This window comes from Manis javanica, chromosome 8 (assembly GCF_040802235.1).
Source record: "Manis javanica isolate MJ-LG chromosome 8, MJ_LKY, whole genome shotgun sequence".
In the NCBI taxonomy this organism is placed as follows: Eukaryota; Metazoa; Chordata; class Mammalia; order Pholidota; family Manidae; genus Manis; species Manis javanica.
Genome location: NC_133163.1, coordinates 122,518,816 through 122,539,846, shown reverse-complemented (window position 1 = coordinate 122,539,846; position 21,031 = coordinate 122,518,816). Strand labels below are relative to the sequence as shown.

Sequence of the window (21,031 nt, the reverse complement as noted above, 5' to 3'; positions counted from 1 at the left end):
GAGAGTTATTGAGAGGGTTATCAAGGAAAGAGAGGGACTTCGGCAGGAAAGAGACACACTTTGGCATCGCTTGGAGGAGCTGGGTGATAACCTATGGGATGCCATCAAAGAAGAGAGACAGTTATTGAGAAAATGGATCGCATTCCTGGAAGATTCCTTAGCAGTGGTGGTGGGGGACAGCAGGAGAAGCTGTGTTGCAGGAGGCTGTGGGGGAGGAAGAAGAAAGAGTGGTGCCTTCAGCCCTGGAAATGGTGGAGGAGCGGGGGAGAAGATGAAGAGGCAGGGACACGGACCGATCTGCCGCCAAGGCCACCGCCCGAGGTACCAGCCTCTCCTGTATTAAAAGCCCTCCAGGCTGTAATTAAAAAAATAAAAACAGAACACCCCCAGGCTCCCCAGGGCGAGGAGCCACTCCCTCCCCAGTTTGTGGAGCACTCCATGCTACACCCCTATACCCAGGATGAGCTGGTGGACATGAGTGTCCGGTATAGGCAGAGGCCATCGGAATCTCTGCCTACATGGCTTTTAGGTCTCTGGGATATGGGGGCGGAAAACACTGTTATGTTGAGTAGTGAGATGAGTAGACTGACTTCCCTAATGACTCACCCTTCCCTCCCCCAGGGTTTCCAAAGTGCCCCTCATGCCTCAGGAAATCAGACACTTCTGGAATGGCTGACAGCTGCCATCAGGGCAGTTTTGCCTAATCAGGGTGATTTACCATATTTACCCACTAGCTAGAAAACGTATGCAGAGCTCCAACAGGTATTGTGGAAATTAGGCATGAAAATATTGCATATAATATGGACACCATAGGAATGAGAAACCTGGTGCTGCATATAGCTCCCACATCTCTCTGTGGGCCCCTAGTGGAGACTCTTGCCCCCCACCTAGGGCACCCCATAAGTGAGGCTACTCGTACTTTAGCAGATCTGGGAGAGGTTGAAAAAATAAGGGCTTGGAAGGAAGTACGGGCTATGACTGAAAGGAGAAGTGCAAAAGGCCCCATGAAGGTCTCGGGGATCCAGATGTGGGTTGATTTGATAAAGGCCGGGGTAGTCAAAGAAAAACTTGATGGGCAGCCCAATAGAATATTGTTAGAACTGTGACACGATTAAATCCAGAGAAGCAGTTACAGCTGCTGAGGTCCAGGACATGGAAACCAGAGTCAAGGCCTCATGCCTGGCCTGTGTCCCTGCAAAACTTCCTGGGGGAGAGTACTCAGGATTCGCCCGGCCGTCACCCCCACAGGAGGACGATTGGGCCTCACGGTTTGACTGAGAGGGGTCAAGTCCCCACCTTGGGGGACATGGTGGGGACCAGAGGCCACATGTAGAATAGCAATTCATAAATCCCCTGTGAATGTACAATGTGTCCTGGAGGTGGTGGACACAGGAGCTGAGTGTTCTCTGATTCATGGCAACCCTGAGTGATTTTCCAGGACCCCTGATGTGATAGATGGCTATGGAGGGAAGGCAGTTAGAGTGAAGAGAGCCCAAATCTCATTGGGGATAGGGCGTTTACCCCCAAAGGAGTGTACTGTGTACATTTATCCCTCCCTGAATAGATTTTGGGAGTAGATTCCTGCAGGGCCTGTGGTTACAGACCACTGCAGGTGAGTTCAGGCTGAACGTATGTGTGATTAAGGCAGTTCTGAGGGGACATGCTAAGCACCCACATGTAGCTCTGCCTGTACCTTGGTGGGTGACAAATACTAAGCAGTATAAATTGCTTGGAGGGCACAAGGAAATTGGAGAAACTCTACAGGAGTTAGAGAAGGTGGGCATCATAAAGCCCGTTCATAGTCCTTTTAATTCCCCAGTGTGGCCAGTGAAAAAGCCAGATGGCTCCTGGCGTATGACCGTGGATTACAAGGAATTGAATAAAGTCAATTCAGTTGCATGCCTATTGCGTGCTGCTGTCACCTCTATAGCCGCAATTCTGGACACAGTCATGAACTGGGCACATACCATTATGTTGTAGACCTTGCTTTCTTCTCTATTGACATAGCACAGGAAAGTCAAGAACAGTTTGCCTTCACATGGGAAGGCCAGCAATGGGCATTTACTGTCCTTCCACAGGGATACCTCCACAGACCTACCATCTGTTGTGGACTTGGAGCCCAGAACTTGGCCACATGGAGGAAACCACAAACAGTGTGGTTGTATCACTACATTGATGATATTATGCTCACACGTGATTATCTTTCAGATTTAGAAGGGGCAGTTCCTAGACTGCTGCAACATCTACAGGAGAAAGGATGGGCTGTGAACAGCACCAAGGTTAAGGGACCTGGTTTGTCTGTAAAATTCTTGGGGGTTGTCTGGTTGGGTAAAACTAAAGATATTCCTGAAACAGTCATAGACAAGGTCCAGGTTTTCCCTACCCTTACCACGGTGGCAGTATTACAAAAGTTTTTAGGTCTTTTGGGCTACTGGAGAGTGTTTATCTAGCACTTGGCATAAATTCTGAAGCCCTTATACCAGTTGGTACTAAAGGGCATCAGGTGGGACTAGAATGAGACATGTGCAACTGCTTTTACTGCTGCCAAGCGGGCAGTCAAGGCCGTACAGGCCTTGAGTGTAATGGACTCATCAAGGCCCTGTGAGCTAGGTGTTCATGTAACTGAAGATGGTTATGGATGGGGCCTTTGGCAGTGGCTTGAATGAACACACCAACCTTTTGGATTCTGGTCCCACTATGCAAAGAAGCAGAAATCCAGTACAGCTTGATAGAGAAGCAACTGGCTGCTGTGTACCATGCCGTGCTGGCTACAGAGCCCATCGCCAGAACAGCTCCGACTAAGGTAATAACCACCTATCCCATCACAGGGTGTTTGCAAGACTAGACTCAAAGGCCACAGAGTGGCGTGGCACAAATGCCTACTCAGGCCAAATGTGGTGCATATTTACAGCAGTGTAGCACCCTCTCTACTAGCCCTTAAGAAGTGGAGAACTCCAAACTTATTGGGGTCAGTGACCTATACCAGTGGAAAGCAAGAACTTGCTTTTGAGCCATTAGTAGCTGAAAGTCCTTATCAGGAGGGAAAGCCCCTATACCTTAAGATGCTTGGTACACAGACAGCTCCAGTCATGGGCAGCCCCCAAAGTGGAGGGCTGTGGCCTTCCATCCTAAGACTGAGACAATATGGATGGAGGACGGAGAGCAGAAGAGCCACCAATGGGCTGAGTTGCAGACAGGATGGCTCGTGATCACCCAGGAGCCCTCCCCTATAGTTGTCTGTCTCATAGCTGGGCCGTCTATTGGTGCTTGACCCTGTGGCTACCAACCTGGTACCATGCCAACTGGATGGTTGGTCACCAGCCCCTTTGGGGGCAAGAGCTGTGGCAAGACCTATGGGCCTCTGGTCAGACTAAGACTGTTACCATATATCATGTGACTGGCCATTTGCCTTTGGCATCCCCAGGGAATGACGAAGCAGACACATTGGCCCACGTGTGCTGGCTAGAAGGAAACCCTACCTCTGATGTTGCCCAACAGTTACATTAGCATTTGTTGCACACACAGGAAAAGGCAATGCAGGCTGTATCCCGTCGGCGGGGTTTGCCATTGACTGTTGAGGAAATCAGCCGAGCCCAGAAGGAGTGCCTTGTGAGCTCTAAGAGGGACTTACACTGAGACCCACAGCAACATGGGACAGCAACAAAGGGGCCAATACCCCTTGTCAGGCGGCAGATAGACTGTATTGGGCCTCTGCCCATAGTAGAAGGATATCGGTGTGCCATGACTTGTGTGGACATGGCTACTGGACTATTGGTTGCTTTTCCTGATGAACAAGATTTGCCTATGCTAGTGTCATTAAAACATGTGTCTTATTGCCCTTAAGATATTTTCTTCTACAGTCCTTGTGGCCTGGATGTACCCCCTGGCTACAGCTGCCACGTGATGATTGCTCTGAACCCTCCACCTCTTCAGCTACTGCCTGCCTGTGGAGTGGGCAACTGTGGACTTGATCTGCGTAGGACTTTGAACCTAGCTTAATCCTCCAGTTTGAGATTTATCATGATTTTATTGCTGTTGCTACTGTATGTCATTAGTCTGGTTACAATCCTCCAGTTTTCTAGGCAAGATTTCCAGAGGGGTGGCCTGTGAGTAAAACTGCAGTATTTCCAGAATTCTTGCCTGGCGTTACTGTGTCTCCATATCAACAGGTGTTTCTAAGGGGTAGAGAGTAGTTCAGCTCATCTCCAATATCAGTGGGTAATTACCTGGGCAACGGAAGTCTTATCTGAACCTGAGATGTTGGGAGGAGGATTTCACTTGCTTTTGCAGCGGCAGGAGAGAAAGATGTCGGATGGCTTTTTTGTAAGCAATAAGCAAGTTTTAAACTTTATTTCTCCCTTTAACTGATTTCAGTTTCAGCTAGGTTTTTTGCCCCGGAATTTTCTCTCCCCTAAGTTGCAGCACTGTTTCCTGCTTATTCTCTCTCTCTCTCTTTGATCCCTTGCTCTGGGAGAAGCCAGCTGTTCTGTCTTGAGTAGATCTATGGCGAGATAGATTCACGTGACAAGGAGCCAAGGCCTCTCTCTGATGTGGAGAAAGCTTGGCAGAAGATCCTCCAGCCCCAGCCAACCTCATGACCGTAACCTTTGGAGAGGCCCTGAGCTGGAACCACCCCATAAGCTGCTCTTGGATTTCTAACCCTCAGAAACTGTGTAAAATAATGAATATTTTTGTTCCAAGTTGCTGAGTTTAGGGATAATTTTTTACATAGCAATAGATAACAAACATCTTCCCCACTATAGGAACCCCCTGTCTCCCCAAAACTAACTCATTCCATTAATGGGCAATTCAAATCATTTTTTTTTTTCTTATACTCAGGTGAGGTAGTAAAGTGAGTCAGAGCACCTGTGTTCAAATAGCTGCTTTCTAGCTGTGGTACATTCGGCAAGTTACTTAACCTCTCTGTGCCTGAGTTTCCACAATGGAAGAAAGAAAGATTATGAAGATTAAATCAGGGAATAAATAGATCTGTAAGAATACCTGGCCCAATGCTGGGCACTTGGTAGGTTCTCCCTCTGACCCCCTGTAACTTTCCAGTTCTTCACTCTTTTGCATGTTCCCAAGCGCCTGCCCAGAGAGGCCAGGACCAGGAGCTTTAGGAGATCCCTACCCTCTTCCTGCCCTCAGAGACAGAGGATACCTGCCCTGCACTAGGGATTTTCTTCCAGGCTTGCAGTGAGTCCACAAGAGGTGGGATGTACTGCTGGAAAGGTGCCTTTGCAGGGCAGGGGCTGGTGCTGCACTGGCTAGGCCTGGGCTGAAGCCTAGCCACCCCACCACCCCTCTGAGGGCAAAGGGGTCTAATTTCCCATTCACTAGTCCTCACCAAATTAGGAAAACTGCGACTGCCAAGGCTTTACCCATTTCCTTTCCTTTTCACCAGCTTTCTTCTCCCTTCATCTCCCTTTAAATTTTTAAAAAATTTATCACAAGTAATATATGAAAAATAATATCAGCCAGCACTTCATGATAATTTACTAGCCAAGGTTTTTAAACTGTATATGTGCGTCTCTGTGGGGAGGTGGGGTTCCTATGGCCAGGATCCTCACTGAACTTAAACCACCTGATGATGTAACTGGTCTGTTGCTAGGCTACCGCTTCCACACCTTTAGGCAATCAGCTATTATTGCACTACATAGAGAGCTCGGCCCAGTGCTCTGGGCGGGGCAGAGACGCTAGTGCTCCACCTCCTGCCGGGAGAACAAGCCGGGTAATAAACCCTTTCACCCCAAGAACGTTTGCTGTAATTTTCTTTGGTCACATTGAATCCATAGCGACCTTGCCCGGGGCTGAAACCCACTGGCAAGACTTTCTCACAACCACTTTATATGGCAGGTTCCTAAGTCAGTCCCATTTTACAGCTGTGAAAATCAAGGCACGGGGGTTAAGTAAATTGCCCAAGGTCACACAGGGGCATAGAGAAGTTAAAGAAGCTCAGGCTTCAAGGACAGTCCCTCACTTAACGCGGGCTCTTCAGAGACTCATTGCTTAATTTTGTATTCATATTTGGTGGTGCTACCACCAAAATTAGATGCGGCCTCAGAGGTAACAGACGCAGTGTGCATTCTAGCTGTGGTACATTCGGCAAGTTACTTAACCTCTCTGTGCCTGAGTTTCCACAATGGAAGAAAGAAAGATTATGAAGATTAAATCAGGGAATAAATAGATCCCTGTTTTCAAAGTAAATTTTCAAAGTAAATTTCAAAGTTTTCAAAGTAAATTTACATCTATAAATATACAAATAGGTCCCACCACCCCCTTTTTTTAAAGGGCTTGTGGTTTTTACTGCGTGTGTAGCGGGCGCCCGGCTCTTTGGACAGTCTTGACTGTGTTACACTTGACTGTGTTTCTGTCCCTTGCGGCGTGTGCGCCACGATGCTCAGAGTTACTTACCCGCCTTCCCAGAGCTGAGCGCTACTTCCCTCCCCTCCCAACCGCACCCGCCCCTCTTCCCCCACCCCGGTTCCTCCCCGCCTCCCGGCATTTCCTTCCTTCGCTCTGCTCCCCATTCCTCTTTTCTCCCACCCTTCGACCCCGTACCCCCATCCTCGCTCCGTCTGCATCCCCTCTCCCCGACGTGCCCTAGGACCACACCTCCCACCCCGTTTGATCACCGGCACAGGCCGCTCTCCTGCCACCCCTGCCAACTTCGCCACCCTCATAGCTCCCCCCAACCCCCTCCAGTCCTTCCACCCCCGCCCCCAGCCCTGCCAGTTCGCGGCCCCGCTGCAGCGCGCAGCCCGCCTGGCACGATGCGCGCTGACACCGTAAAGAACGGCTTGAGCCGTAATTAGCGGCCTGGCGGCTAATCACCGTGTACATTTACAGGTTAAGTGCTGCAGGGGGAGCCGGGGAGAAGGAGGGACCTGACGCGAAGGGATGCGGGCCTTTCCGCGCTCTTCCTTCACTGACGCGAGCGAATAAGTCGGAGTCGTCTATGGCTGCCGACAGTGCAGTGAGGTTGGGGGGCCAGCGCCTTCGAGGGGTCGCAGAACAGCCCCATCTTCGCCCTTCGCAAATGCGGGGTTCGGAGGCCCCTTGGCTCCAACGTGCGGCCCCTGCCTACATCCCTTCCAAGTGAACGTTCGGCCCCGGCTGGCACGCCCCTGCGGATGGAGAGCTCGCCCTTCCTGATCAGCCCGTTCTAACTTAGATTCCAGCCGCTGCGGGGCATTTTCTCGGGCCTAGTCGAAACTGCTGCCCTGGAAGTCCCACAGCTGCCCGGGTCTGCGGTTTCCCAGGCCCCGCCATACGCTGCAGTTTCTGTGCCTCAAAGCTGCTGTGATTCCGACTGTGCCCCGTGGGCCCCGCGGGAGCTGGGGCGGGGCGGAGGTCCAGGTTTGGAGCGGGACTTCCTCCTGAGGGCCCCTGACCCCAACGTGCGAGCAGATCCGGGAGCGGGTCCGTCACCCATGCATCGTGACGCAAAGGTCCACCTGCTCACTCCTCCTGGGGGGCGGTGACGCGCTCCGCAGAACAGGGCCTGAAGGCTCGGAGGTGCGAGCTGCGGAAGAGGCGAGGACAGCCGTGCGGACGGGGAGGGAGCCCGCAGCGGCCCCCGGCACTGTCACGCCCCCAGGCACTCCCGGCGTTTCCCGGCTCGCTCGCCTCCCCGCCAGGCCGGGCCGTGGCAAAGCCCCCGGGTCAGGTGCGCCCCACTCTCCCTCTCCGGCTGCGTGGGCGTGAAGGGGTGGAAGGATAACGGACGAGGCCCCAGAGCAGCTCTAGGGAGGGTCAGCCTTCTCCTCGAGCTCCCGCCCTCCCACCAGCGCTCCTTCGACCCCACCTTACCTCTACATTGTTCATCTCTGGCGGCAGGAGATCGGGGCCGCTCTTGGTCCTGTGAAGTTCCCGGAAAGGGGCACCCAGTCGACTCACAATGACCCTGAGGCGTCAGCTTCTCACCTTCTTCCCTTCTCCTCTCAAATCCTGCCTTCATCTAGTCTCCTTTCTGGAAAAGGACCCCACTGGGTCTCAGGGGGCCATGGCTAACTGACACCGAATCCAGCCTGGGAAGAAGGGGGGTACACCTTAGCGGGAACAACGCCCGCCTTACCGTAAAGCGTGCTGCGCTAGTAATGGGCTGTCAGGCATGGGGGGAGGGAGTTTAACTCCCCTCGAGAAGGGGGCTCCTTATTCTCTTCGCGTTCACCTCGGGGAATAGCCTGGCCCAAAGCCTCGCTCCCCGCACCCCAGGGGTGCACGGCGGCCTGGGAGCCTCCAGCTTCCGCGGCGCAGCGAGGCTGAGACCGGGGTCTCCGGCTACCCGGAGAGCACCGCCCGGAGCAGTGCCGCCGGAGCCAGCGCCTCCCGCGTCCCGATGACCGCGCGCAGGCCGACCTTGAAGCTGGGACACCGGCTCCGCAGCGGAAAGGACGGATGTGGCGGGGCCCCCGGTGGGGGTGTCCCCTGAGGAGTCGGGGGAAGAGGCCCGAAGCAGGTCATTTGGAAATCTCTCCTTGGGAGGGGACAAGCGATGGTGTTCAGTTGGAACCCGGAAGGGCTCGGGGACTCAGCCTGGAGCGGCGTTGGCACCGCAAACGCAGTTTTTATTTAGGCTGCCCGTTTATGAGGGTTGTCTCAGTGAGAGCCAGTGGCGATTATATTATAGGGGAACTTCTGACAAGTCACCCCTCGACACTACCATGGGGCCCCACGCTGCGCGCCTCTCCCACGCGCGGGTAGGTAAGGACCTTGACTCTCTCCGAGGGCCGGGCCGGGCTGGGGGCGGGGCCTGGAGGTAGAGGCGGGGCTTCAGGCTCCAAGGCGGAGCATCCGCTAAAGGCGCGGAGCACAGATCCCCGAGCAGAGCTGCGCCCTCTGGAAGGGAGTGGGAGACGAGGATTGCGCCGTCCCCGCGCGCCAGCCCGCGTACGCGCCTCTCCCGCACCGCTACCCCTGCTGGCCCCAGCCCGGCACGACCGGCAGCAATGCAGCCTCAGGGCTGAAGCGGCCCCGTGGCAAAGCCCGAGTCCCCGCGCTACGGGCAACGACGGCGCATGGAGACCTTCCGGAAGGTGCGCTCAGAGGAGGCTCCGGTGGGGGGCGGGGCCGAGGAGGGCGGCCCCGGCTCCGGCCTCTTCGGCGACCTGGCGCCGGGCGCCGTGCACATGAGAGTGAAGGAGGGCAGCAAGATCCGGAACCTGCTGGCTTTCGCCACGGCCCGCATGGCGCAGCCAGCCACGCGCGCCATCGTCTTCAGCGGCTGCGGTCGGGCCACCACCAAGACCGTCACGTGCGCCGAGATCCTCAAGCGCCGCCTGGCCGGCCTGCATCAGGTCACGCGGCTGCGCTACCGGAGCGTGCGCGAGGTGTGGCAGAGCCTCCCGCCCGGGCCCGCACCGGGTCAGAAGCCCGGTGAGCCAGTCGCCAGCCTCAGTGTACTTAAAAACGTGCCCAGCCTCGCCATCCTACTTTCCAAGGATGCTCTGGATCCGCGCCAACTTGGCTACCAACCCCCGAACCCTCATCCTGGCCCTTCGTCCCAGCCAACCGCGCCAGTGTGCAAGAGGAGCCGTGGGGACCCTGCAACCGGAGAAGGCTCCGCGAAACGGGCACACACTGAGCCAGGTGCTGCTGAAGAGAACTGGACGGCCTGAGAACTCCAGGCTCTGGGTCACCCGGACTGCTGGGTCTTACCCCCAGGGCCTCGACTTTTTGATGCACGTCCAGTCTTTCATGCCCCGGTACCTCGAAATTCGCAACATGGACACAGACCCTCTCTGACTGGCAGCACGGACCCCAGAGGAGTTCGTGGGATGATTGCTCCTCCACCTGTGTTGCCTGAAGACGCAGAACTCCACCTTCAGCTTTTCTGAGCCTTGCTGGGACCTTCCTCGGGGAAGGAATGGTGGGCAGTGGGACTGTTGAGTCTTGCTCAGGACAACCCATGGGTTAGACACCCAGCGCTCATGAGGGGATCCCAGAGTGTGGAAGCCCAGGAGAGCTCTTGGCAGCATCCCCGTCACTGGCAACAGAGGGCAAGGAGTGAGAAATCAACTGCTTGGGGAGGGCAGGGGGATCTGAGATGTGTGTGGTGTGGAGGGGGCCTGTTCTGTCCCTCACTCCAGGATACAGTTTCCTTTCTAGTTTTCCTTCCCTGCTTTTAAGGAGCATCCTGCGATGTGCAGGCACTGGTATCTCCATGGGTTTTAGCTCTTCTGACAACATCCCCCCTTCCCCATACTGGGCCAGAGGGAAAGACCCTGGATAGAACTCTCCATGTCTCCTCCCCTGAGCACCACAGCTGGAGTGTTGCTTCCAATCAAACTTGAAAATACCTCCATCCCCAGGTTTTTTCCTGACCCCTTACCTGTCTAGCAGATACTGCTCTGGCCTGCCCCCTTGGTCTCAGTCCCTTCTAGCCTAGAGTCAGCCTTTGGAGTCTTCAGGGTCAGGCACAGAGACTGAGCAGCTTCAAAATCATGCAAAGGGCACTCTGCCCAGTCCCTGGCTTCTCCCTGTACCCAGCCCTCCTTGACTGGCTCCGACCTCAGGGGCGTGTCGCTGGAAGCAGGCCTTTGTCCCCTTGTGTATCACCGCTAAGGGAAAGGGAGCAGCGCATCGCTCTTTGGGAGGAGAAGGAAGGCATGCATTGATGAACTCTCCTCAGGATCACTGACAAGGGTGGCAAGCCCCACCGGGGTCCCTAAGCCCCCTGCCAATAGACAGCCTTGCCCAGAAGGCTGGCACAAAGCCCCCCATCCCCATGGATAGGATATCCCCTTCACTGCTGTCTCTGAGAAAGGACAGCACCCTCTGGGGACAGGAGAGACAGCACAAATCCACTGCTGGAAATTACTATTCAGCAGAGAATCTGGGACTTGGACTGTGAATCACTGCAGGCTCCCTGATAGGCTGCTGCCTCCAGCCCTGCACAGCTGTCTGTTGAGAGATAACGGCCTCTCTGCCCAGCTCCAAGTCAGCTGCTCGTGGGGTGGGGGTGGGAGGCAGATGGGAGGTACTGTGGGCTGGAAGAACTCTTTCCGGTAAGGGAATGGACACACAACCCCAGGATCTCAAGCAAACCCCACCCTATGCAACTCAACAGCCACCCTTGGAAAGGAAGAAATGGAGAAGAATTTAAGTCACTTTGCTGGCAGAACCCTGAAATAAATCCTGTTGGTGACAAGAGGTAGGTTTCTGCAGCTCACAGGAGGGGCTCTTCTGAGTATCACCCCCCCACCCCAATATCTCTGCTTGAGACTGGCACTCATTGCCTTTCCTAAGTTCTTGGTCTCCATGAGTCCCTGGGGAGGGCCATGTGGTTTGGGTGTGCTGGTCTGACCCTCTCAGGGATGGCCCTAGACTCGTGGGAAGAATGTAAACTACCCTGACAATTGAGGTGCCCTGGCTGGTACTGGCCTTCTGCATCTAAAGTAAATGTTAAAACTTGGAAGAGTCCTGCACAGTGGCAGCTTAAGGAACACTGGTCTTGGTTCTGGAACAGGGCCAGCTTTCCCAGACCATCAGTCTGGGATTGCCAGGTCACCAGGACTGTGCAAGCAGCTTGCCAGTGAGGAGAGGCTACACAGCCTTTCTTTTCTGATGGCTTGAGCCCAGTAAGTCCCCTTCCAGCCTAGAAACTCATCCTGTGGCATGGGGAGGAGAGGGGCGTGTGTTTTCTCCATCTTCAGAGTATGAACCTGCCCCCTGGTGGGCTGGATTTCTGCCTCCCATGTTATGAAACTGGCTTTCTTTTATGCAGCCCCACTCCACTCTAGCAGGTTCAGTTCCCAGGCTTTTGATAGAAGCTCATGGAAGACTCCAAAGGAAGGTGTCAGACATCCCTGTACACCACCTTCCCCAAAGTTGGGTTGGGAGCCTGAAAGTGCTGGAATAAGCATAGAGTGGCTAGGGGAGCATCTCAGAGAAGACCCCCTTTGGGAGCTAACTAGTAGTGACAGAATGGGAGGGAGTAGGAAACCACCGTCTGAGATCCCATCTTTTCAATAGTGGCTTCAGTAGAGCATCCTGGGCCCTGCCTTGGGTTGGCCCTAAAGGCTCACACACAACAACTTGTCCGGTCACAATCAAAACCATTTGGGAATATCAATGTGTATAATCCAAGGCCAGAGCTATGGTCAGGTGGGCGGTGGTCCTCCAGCAGGGCCTCGAGGGCCAGGCCGGGGCCCGATCTAGGACTCGGATGGGGCTGGGGGGAGAATCACAGTCTAGTCAGACATTGTTCTTGCCTCCAGGATGGCCCAGTGTAGTGGGAAGAAGGAAGAGAAAGTTACAGCACAATGCAATGGGAGTGAGAAAAGGCAGGCACTCTGAGTAGGGGCACTTAATTCACCCAGAGGTGTTGATGGAGCTGGTTTCCCCAGGACCAGGAGTTAGCCCGCTGAACAGGACTGGGCAGGGAGTTCCAGGCAGAGCAGAGAGGTGATGCTGTCTGGTGTTGAGGGAGCCATAGGTATCTGGAGGATATCTGGTGAGAGGAAGGTGGGACCGGAGTACCAGGCAGGAATCATGCCACAGGGAGCCTCCCCGAAGGAAGTGTGGGGGGCACTGGGAGCCAGGCAGTGCTCTGCTCTTATTGGTGTTTAACAAAGATACCTCTCTGGCACCTGTGGAGGTGGGAGGTGGATTGGAAAGGGCCTGGCTGGATCCCACAGCCTACAGGGAGGTAAGAGATGAAGCAGTGACAGTGGGGGTACCCAGGCTATGCAGAAGTTCACTGCCCTGTCAGGCAGGACCCGAGGCGTGGACCCTAGCCTAGCAGGCCCGCACGGAGACACACACCACCCTCCCCCTCCCACCTCTCCCAAACCCCTCCCTCCATCTCCCAGCCCCTCGTTTTGGGTCATTGCTATGCCCACTCTGGCCACGAGGGACGCTGTAGTCCCCATCTTTCACTGAGATGTGGAAAAACCTTCAGGTTTCCCAGGGACAGGGGTAATGGAAGAAAGGAAAAGAGGGAAGGAGGGATGGCGGAGGGAGGGAAGGCGGAAGGAAGTTAGGAAGCATAGCCACAAGAGTCTCCTTGGTGGCAGCGGGTTTTTTCTTCGCAAAGCACAGATCTTGGTTTGTGATTGTCCCTTCATTAGTGTAATCCTCTGGTTGTTGGTCACTCCAATCAACCAGAAGCCGCGATTGAATGGATCCTGCCTGCCTGGGCCCTGCCCAGCTACTGGCACACAGGCAGCCCACAGAGAACTGCTGACTGAATAAAGAGTGGTGAGCCGGCTTTCTGACCTGTTCTGATGCCACATCAAAGGTAACTGTTCAGCCCCGCGGACAGTGGCCAAAGCTTCTCCTATCCCCACCACAGCTTCTCTTCCTATCTGGCCTCTTTGAATGAAGCTAAGGGTCACCACAGTGATTGGGTTTGTATATCCAACTTGAGGATTCTGGTGTTGTTCATGATATCTACTGACTATCATAGATATTGTGAGTTGAGTTGTGTCCCCCCCACCTCCGAAAAGATATATCAAAGCCCTAAGTCCTGGTACCTGTGAGTGTGATCTTATTTAGAAATGAGGTCTTTGCAGGTGCTATTAATATGTAAGATGCGGCTGTAGTGAAGTAGGAGGGGTCCTTAACCCAACGTGACTGGTGTCCTTTAAAGAAGAGAAGACACAGACACACAGGGAAGAACAGCATATGAAGATGGAGGCAGTGGTTGGAGTTATGCAGCTGCAAGCCAAGGGATGCCTAGGATTGCTGGCAAATAACAGAAGCTGAGAAAAGTGCATGGAACTGGTTCTTCCCTAGAGCTTTCAGAGAGAGCATGGTCCTGCCAACATCTTGATTTGGACTTCTATCTTCCAAAACCATGAGAGAATAAATTTCTGTTGTTTTAAGTCATCCAGCCTGTGGTACTTTGTTACTGTACCCTTAGGAAATGAATATTATAGGTATTCTCACCTTCAGTGCAAATAGAAAAAAGGAATGATGTGGGGTGTTTGCCAAAGTCCTTGTTATCAGAATTTCCAGTCCTGCATGGAGGGAGTCTCTACTTGCAGGCGTTTGCTAGCAATGTAATGCCTGGTGTCATAATGAGCAGATCACAGGCTTTGGAAGAAGTCAGGTTGGTTGTGATTTTGTTCAAGTTAATTCTATGAACCTTGGCTTTCTCAGCAGCAAAATGGGCCAGACTGCTATGGGATAAGGGATATAGTAATACCAGGCTTCCCAACCTTGGTTAATCATCAGAATCACCTAAGGCACTTGTTAAAAATACAGATTGCCTAGGCTGAACTCCAAACAACAGGATCAGAATCTCCTAGGAAGGGCCTGGAAATATTCATTTTAATAAATGATATGATTTTAATAACTAATTGAGATTCACTATTCCCTGAGATAAAATGTATATATAAAGGGCAGCACTTACACTGGTAAGAGACGCACAAACTTAAGTTTCCTTTTTCCCTTCACATTCAGTCAAGGTTTGAACACTTCTGGAGAGAAACTGAACTGTTGTGAGCTGCCCCCTAGAAGTGGCACTGGGAAAGAGAGGCTCTTGGTTCAGGGAACTGGGAGGCAGGACAAACCTTTAGTAGAATAGCGAATGGACTCAGAGCCCAAATCCCCTGCCCTGGGCCCTGTTTCCTGAAAGAAAACAAGGTGTGAGTCGCAGCTCAAAGAGTCCAAACTCTGCTGAAGAGTCAGCTTTGTTTGTTAAAAAAAAGTTATAAGGATGTGAAAAAATGGGAAACTTGCATGTATTGCTGCTGGGAATGTAACATGGTACATACAGGTTGCTTTGGAACAGTTTGGCAGTTCCTCAAAAAGTTAAACATGAGTTACCATATGACCATATTACCATATACCATACCACATAACACTCCTACATAAATACCCAAAAGAGCTGAAAACATGTCTACACAAAAACATGTACACAAATGTTCATAACAGCCTTGTTCATAATGACCAAAAAGAAAAAAACCACCTGAATGTCCATAAACTGATGAATGGGTAAACAAAATGTGGTATCTCCACGTGGCAGAGTATAAATGAAGTGCTGATTCATGTTACAACCTGGATGGAGCTTGAAAATATGCTGAGTGAAAGATACCAGAACACAAAAGAACAAAATGCCCATCACAGGCAAATCCATAGAGACAGAAAGTAGAATAGTGGCTGCCTAGTGGGTTGGTGGGTATCACTGGGTATGTGGTGTCTTTTGGGGGTGATGAAAATGTTCTGGAATTCGATTGTGACAATGGTTAGACAACATAGTGAATGTAAGTGAATATACTAAAAACCACTTAACTGCACACTTATCAGGGTGAATTTTATGTGAGTTACATTTCAATAAAAATATATTTAATGATTTTTTATATTATGAGAGTACTATTTAGGGAATTACATAGGAAACATAAATTATGAAGAAGTACCATTAGAACCCTGCTACCACACTGGATGGTGGCGCAGGATCACCACTGAAGGCTGCTTTCTTTTGCCACCCCTTCTCCCTGACCATGTGCTGTGTTTGTTCACCCTCCACCATGCCTTGTCCCTCATCTCACAAACTTTCCTGCTCTGGGAAAAGAACTGTAATTTTACAAAAGGAAAATACGTTTTCTAGAGACTAACGGTTACCATTTATTAAGCCCTCACTGTGTGCCAGCCAGGACATAGCGTTATACATGAATGATCTTAAGTAATCTTCCTAAAAACTTACTAGGTAGCTTCCATTATTATTTCAACCTTGTAGATGAGGAAACTGTGGTTCAAGAAACTGGAGTAACATGTGGTTCAAGAAACTGGAGTAACATGCCAAAGGGCACATGGCAGAGCTTTAATTCAACAGCAGTAAGAATGTCATTGTCCCAGGTGCCTTCTCTTGTTCATCCCCATTTTCAAAGCAGTCTAGTCATGAGATCCCCCTCATTGGAGGTGCTTAAGTAGGGACCTGAGAAATGGAAGCAATGTAGGAGCGGTCAGACGAATAGTCTCAAGGGTCACTTCCAGCCTTAAAGTGGCAGGATTCATTTTCTTTTGCCAATGCATGCTTCATTCCCACCGGGAAAGATAAGAGCTTTTCTTGAATGTGAACTGCCCTTTACTAGCAATTCACATGGTGGAACAGTATCTTTGTCCTGACAAGCTCCTCAATAACATTATCCCTCCCCTCTGTACACATCAGAGGAAATGCCTCATTAAACTCTTCCAGGATGAAGGCTTAGGCTGCAACAGGAAGTTGAAAGGCTGATCAACTGGTGACGATGACATCCTTGAGGCATCAGAAGTCCAGCTGCAGCATCTCCAGAGGGGCAGACAAAGATTTCAGGACAGAAGATGGCAGGAAACAAAAGGCCCAGATGGCACCGGGCAAGATCCAAGATGTCTGGTGTTAGCCCATCCTAGGAGCACTCACCAGAGGCAGCAGAATAGACTGGAACTTCAGGGCACAACTGGAGGCAAAACTGGGAACAGGCAGGGGCCCTCATACCTGAGTGATGTGATAGGTTGGATTCAAGATGGCCCCCAAGATTCGTGCCTCCTAGTGCACATGCCTTGTACAATCAGGACAGAATCTGTGAAGGGATATCATTCCCATGATTGAGCTACTAATCCATTTTCTGTGAGTTAATCAAAAGATAATGTTACCCTGGATATTCCTGACCTAATCAGTGAGGTCTTTAAAGAAGGTGAAGTGTCAGATGTTCTCCTGTGGACTTGAAGAGATAAACTGGTATTTTAAAATGGCCCACGAAGCGTGCCACGTGGTAAGGCCCTGAGGGTGGCCTCTAAGTCCTGAGAGTGGTCCTTGGCTAATAGCTAGCAAGAAAAAATGGGGATTCAGTCCTACAGCTGCAAGGAACAGAATTCTGCCAATACTCTGATCGTGCTTGGAAGAGGACTATGAGTTCTGGATGAGACCACAGACCTGGCCAACATCTTGATTTCAGTGCTGTGAGACCCTGAGCACAGAAACAGCTATGCCATTCCTGCACTTCTGACATACAGAAACTGGTAAATAAAAAATGGGTATTGTTTTAAGCTGCTTAGTTTGTGGTAAATTGTTATGCAACAACAGAAAACTAATACAGATGACGAGGACTGAGAACTGCCCTCAAGGTAGCATAAAGTCCAAATTTAGTTGAGGTATGCCTTTCTACGAGTTGATTCTGGGTGGAGTCAGTCCTTCCATCTAAAAGCTGGATATAAGCTGTCAGCTTAGGTCCCTGACTCCTGGGGCACAAGCTAGCAGGTAATTGGCACAATGCTGGCAAGCAACATGCTCTGCTTCCAAGGTGATTAGCCCAGAGATCATTCATGGCTTTCACCTCTGCCTATGAGGAGCATCCTTGCCAAAGCAGGACAAGACGTCCCTTCTCTTCCTGAAACTGCTGCAGGGTTTAACAGCACTGCCAAACAAGAGTAGTCAGGCTGGTGACAGCAGGAGCAGGTGTCTCACGATAGCTGGAGAGCTATTTAGATCAGCAAAGAGTAGCCTTGCCCAGACCAAATACTCTTAGTCCTCACAAATTCTTGGTATTTAAAACTTAAGATGAGATTCTCAAGATGGCGGCGTGAGTAGGGTGGTGGAAATCTCCTCCCCAAACCATATATATATTGAAGATACAGTGAATACAACTATTCCTAAAAGAGTGACTGGAAGATACAGTACAGGAGCCAGGCTAAATCTGCGAGAGCCCAACATCTCACAGAAAAGTGTAGGATACAAAGCTGTGACCTGGCAGGACCCGAGCACTCCCCTCACCCCAGCTCACTGACGGGAGGAAGGGAATCAGAGTGGGGAGGGAGTGGAAGCACAGGACCACTAAATAACCAGCCCTGGTGGTCTGCCCTGGGAGCACAGACATGCACTGCACGTGCACTGGATATTGGAGGAGCAGAGAAGCAAGGTCCAAGATGAGACTGCAAACAGGTTCCCACAGCCGGCTGCCCTGGGACAAAAGAAAAGCAGGTGCCTTAAAAGCAGGTGCCTTAAAAGTCTTAAAGAGACAAGGGTTTAACAGGTGGACAAAATCATCCTGGCACAGTCAGCCCAGCAGGCTGGGAACTTTAAGGAACTTCAGGCGCCCTAACACCTGGGTGGCAATACAGCTCCGAACCGCCTCGCAGCGATAAGCAGCCTGCCGTTCCCCTCCTCTGGCACGGCAAGCAAACTGGCTGACCCACCATTGCTGCGGAACAGCCAGGGAGCAGCCCCGCCTACAGCAACCACACAGCTTAGCACAGAGGCTTCTCCCTGTGCATGGTTGACCGGCACAGACAGTGGAGACTGCTGCAGAATCTGGGAGGCACAAATGGGCTTTGTTCCTGTGGCAGAACACATGCCACTCGCCTGCAACCCCTGCCAGTGCCCTAGGCCATCCCAAGGGCCGCCTCGCCCATGGCAGCTCAGGGGATTAACTCAGAAGCTGCTCCCTGCTCGCGCTTGACCGGCACAGACAGTGGAGAAGGGTGCAGAATCCAGGAAGCATGAAGGGGCTCCGTTCTCTTGGCAGAACACACGCCGCTCACCTGGGCCTTGTGCCTGTGCCCTAAGCCATCCTGAGGGCCACCTGCCCAAGGCAGCCAATGGGATTAACCCAGAGGCTGTTCCTTGTGTGTGCTTGACTGGCACAGACAGCAGAGACGGGCGCAGAGTCCAGAAAGCACGAAGGGGCTCTGTTCTTGTGGCAGAACACGGACTGCTGGCCTGAGACCCCCTGGCAGTGCCCTAAGGCATTCTCAAAGGCTGCCCCACCCACGCCAGCTTAGGGCATTAATCCAGAGGTTGCTCCCTGTATGCAGTTAACTGGCACAGACATCAGACAGGCAAGGTGACTGGCAAGCAGGAAGAGACTTTGTTCTCCCAGCTGATCCATGCACCACTCGCTGGTGACCACTCCCATAGCCAAGAAAAAGCAGAAGAGCCTTGTTCACTGCAAAATCCCTAAAACAGCAGAGAGAGGGCTTGGAGAGACTGAAATGACCAATCTTCCTGAAACAGAATTCAAAATAAAAGTCATAAGCATGTTGATAGAGCTACAGGGAAATATTCAAGAGCTAAGGGATGAATTCAGGAGTGAAAAAACAGAAATGAAACAAACAATGGAAGGATTTAAGAGCAGAATGGATGAGGGGCAATTTGCTGTTGATGGAATAGAAATCAGAGAACAGGAACACAGAGAAGCTGACGCAGAGAGAGATGAAAGGATCTCCAGGAATGAAAGAATATTAAGAGAACGGTGTGATCAATCCAAATGGAACAATATTTGCATTACAGAAGTACCAGAAGAAGAGAGAGAAAAATGGGTAGAAAGTGCCTTTGAAGAAATAATTGCTGAAAACTTCCCCTATCTGGGGAAGGAAATAGGCTCTCAGACCGAGGAAGTCCACAGATCTCCCCACAAAAGGGACCCAAGGAGGACAACACCAAGACATAAAATGATTAAAATAGCAAAAATCAAAGACAAGAACAGAGTATTAAAAGCAGCCAGAGAAAGAAAAAAGATCACCTACAAAGGAAAACCCATCAGGCTAACATCAGACTTCTCAGCAGAAACTTTACAGGCAAGAAGGGAATGACATGATATATTTAATGCAATGAAGCACAAGGGCCTTGAACCAAGGATACTGTATCCAGCAAGATTATCATTTAAATTTGAAGGAGGGATTCAACAATTCCCAGATAAGCAAAACTTGAGGGAATTTAGCTCCCACAAACCATCTCTACAATATATTTTAAAGGGACTGATCTAGATGGAAGTATGCCTAAGGCTAAATAGCTGTCACCAGAGAAAATAAAACCACAGTAAACAAAGAAGACCAACCAAATACTAACTAAAGGCAAAATAAAACCAACTATCCACGAAATCAGTCAAGGGAAACATGAACAGGACAGAATAAAACACCTACCATATAAAGAGTGGAGGAGAAAGAAAAAGAAGGGAGAGAAATAAAACATCAACAGACTGCATTTATAATAGCATAACAAATGAGTTAAGTTAGATGGTTAGATAGTAAAGAAGCTGCCCTTGAAACTTTGGTAACCATGAAACCAAACCTGCAATGGCAATAAGTACATATCTATCAATAATCACACTAAATGTAAATGGACTGAATGCACCAATCAAAAGACACAGAATAATAGGATGGATAAAAAAGCAAGACCCATCTATATGTGGCCTACAAGAGACTTGCCTCAAAGCCAAAGACATACACAGACTAAAAGTGAAGGAATGGAAAAAGACACTTCATGCAAACAATAGGGAGAAAAAAACAGGTGTTGCAGAACTGGTATCAGACAAAACAGACTTCAAAACAAAGAAAGTAACAAGAGACAAAGAAGTACATTACCTAATGATAAAGGGGTGAGTCCAACAAGAGGATATAACCATTATAAATATCCATGCACCCAACACAAACGTATAAAACTAGAAATGAATTGTACACAGAAAACAAAAAGGCTCACAAACACATGGAGGCTTAACAACATGCTCCTAAATAATCAATGGATCAATGACAAAATTAAAACAGAACAAGCAATATATGGAGACAAATGACAATAATAGCACAATTCCCAAACTTCTGTGGGATGCAGCAAAGGCAGTTCTAAGAGGAAAGTATATAGCAATCCAGGCCTAATTAAACAAGGAAGAACAATCCCAAATGAATAGTCTAAGGTCACAGTTATTGAAACTGGAAAAAGAACAAATGAAACCCAAAGTCAACAGAATGAGGGACATAATAAAGATCAGAGAAAAAATAAATAAAATTGAGAAGAATAAAACAATAGAAAAAATCAATGAAACCAAGAGCTGGTTCTTTGAGAAAATAAACAAAATACATAAACCCCTAGCCAGACTTATTAAGAGAAAAAGAGAATCTCACACATAAACAGAATCAGAAATGAGAAAGGAAAAATAACAACGGACCCCACAGAAATACAAAGAATTACTAGAGAATACTATGAAAATCTATGTGCTAACAAACTGGATAACCTAGAAGAAATGGACAAATTTCTAGAAAAATACAACCTTCCAAGACTGATCCAGGAAGAAACAGAAAATCTAAACAGACCAATTACCAGCAACGAAATTGA

The 21,031-nt window shown here is 50.5% G+C and overlaps 2 protein-coding genes across 5 annotated transcripts in view; one reads left to right on the top strand and one right to left on the bottom strand.

Moving 5' to 3' along the window:
• SCAMP5 (secretory carrier membrane protein 5) overlaps positions 1-8,499 on the bottom strand; it is a 41,623-nt gene extending 33,124 nt beyond the window's left edge. The window contains exons 1-2 of one of the 2 annotated variants that reach the window (XM_073212193.1): positions 8,362-8,499; positions 7,813-8,030 (exon numbers count right to left, since the gene is read on the bottom strand). In XM_073212193.1, coding sequence (XP_073068294.1) covers positions 7,813-7,827 — 15 coding nt within the window. In that variant the 5' untranslated portion in view covers positions 7,828-8,030; positions 8,362-8,499. Of the gene's footprint in view, positions 1-7,812; positions 8,031-8,173; positions 8,337-8,361 lie in introns of those variants that run through there. The other variant, XM_037010165.2, reaches the window with a different exon arrangement.
• A 282-nt stretch (positions 8,500-8,781) lies between these two features.
• RPP25 (ribonuclease P/MRP subunit p25) lies at positions 8,782-13,833 on the top strand. Of its 3 annotated transcripts, none has more exons than XM_017677635.3 (2): positions 8,782-11,155; positions 13,111-13,833. In XM_017677635.3, exon 1 carries the CDS (start codon positions 9,021-9,023, stop codon positions 9,618-9,620), a length of 600 nt encoding a protein of 199 aa, XP_017533124.2. In that variant the 5' UTR covers positions 8,782-9,020; the 3' UTR covers positions 9,621-11,155; positions 13,111-13,833. The 3 variants fall into 3 exon arrangements, with proteins under 3 accessions (XP_017533124.2, XP_017533115.2, XP_073068296.1); XM_017677626.3 differs by having other exon boundaries at positions 13,074-13,833; XM_073212195.1 differs by having other exon boundaries at positions 8,782-13,243; positions 13,518-13,833.
• The last annotated feature ends 7,198 nt before the right edge of the window (positions 13,834-21,031 follow it).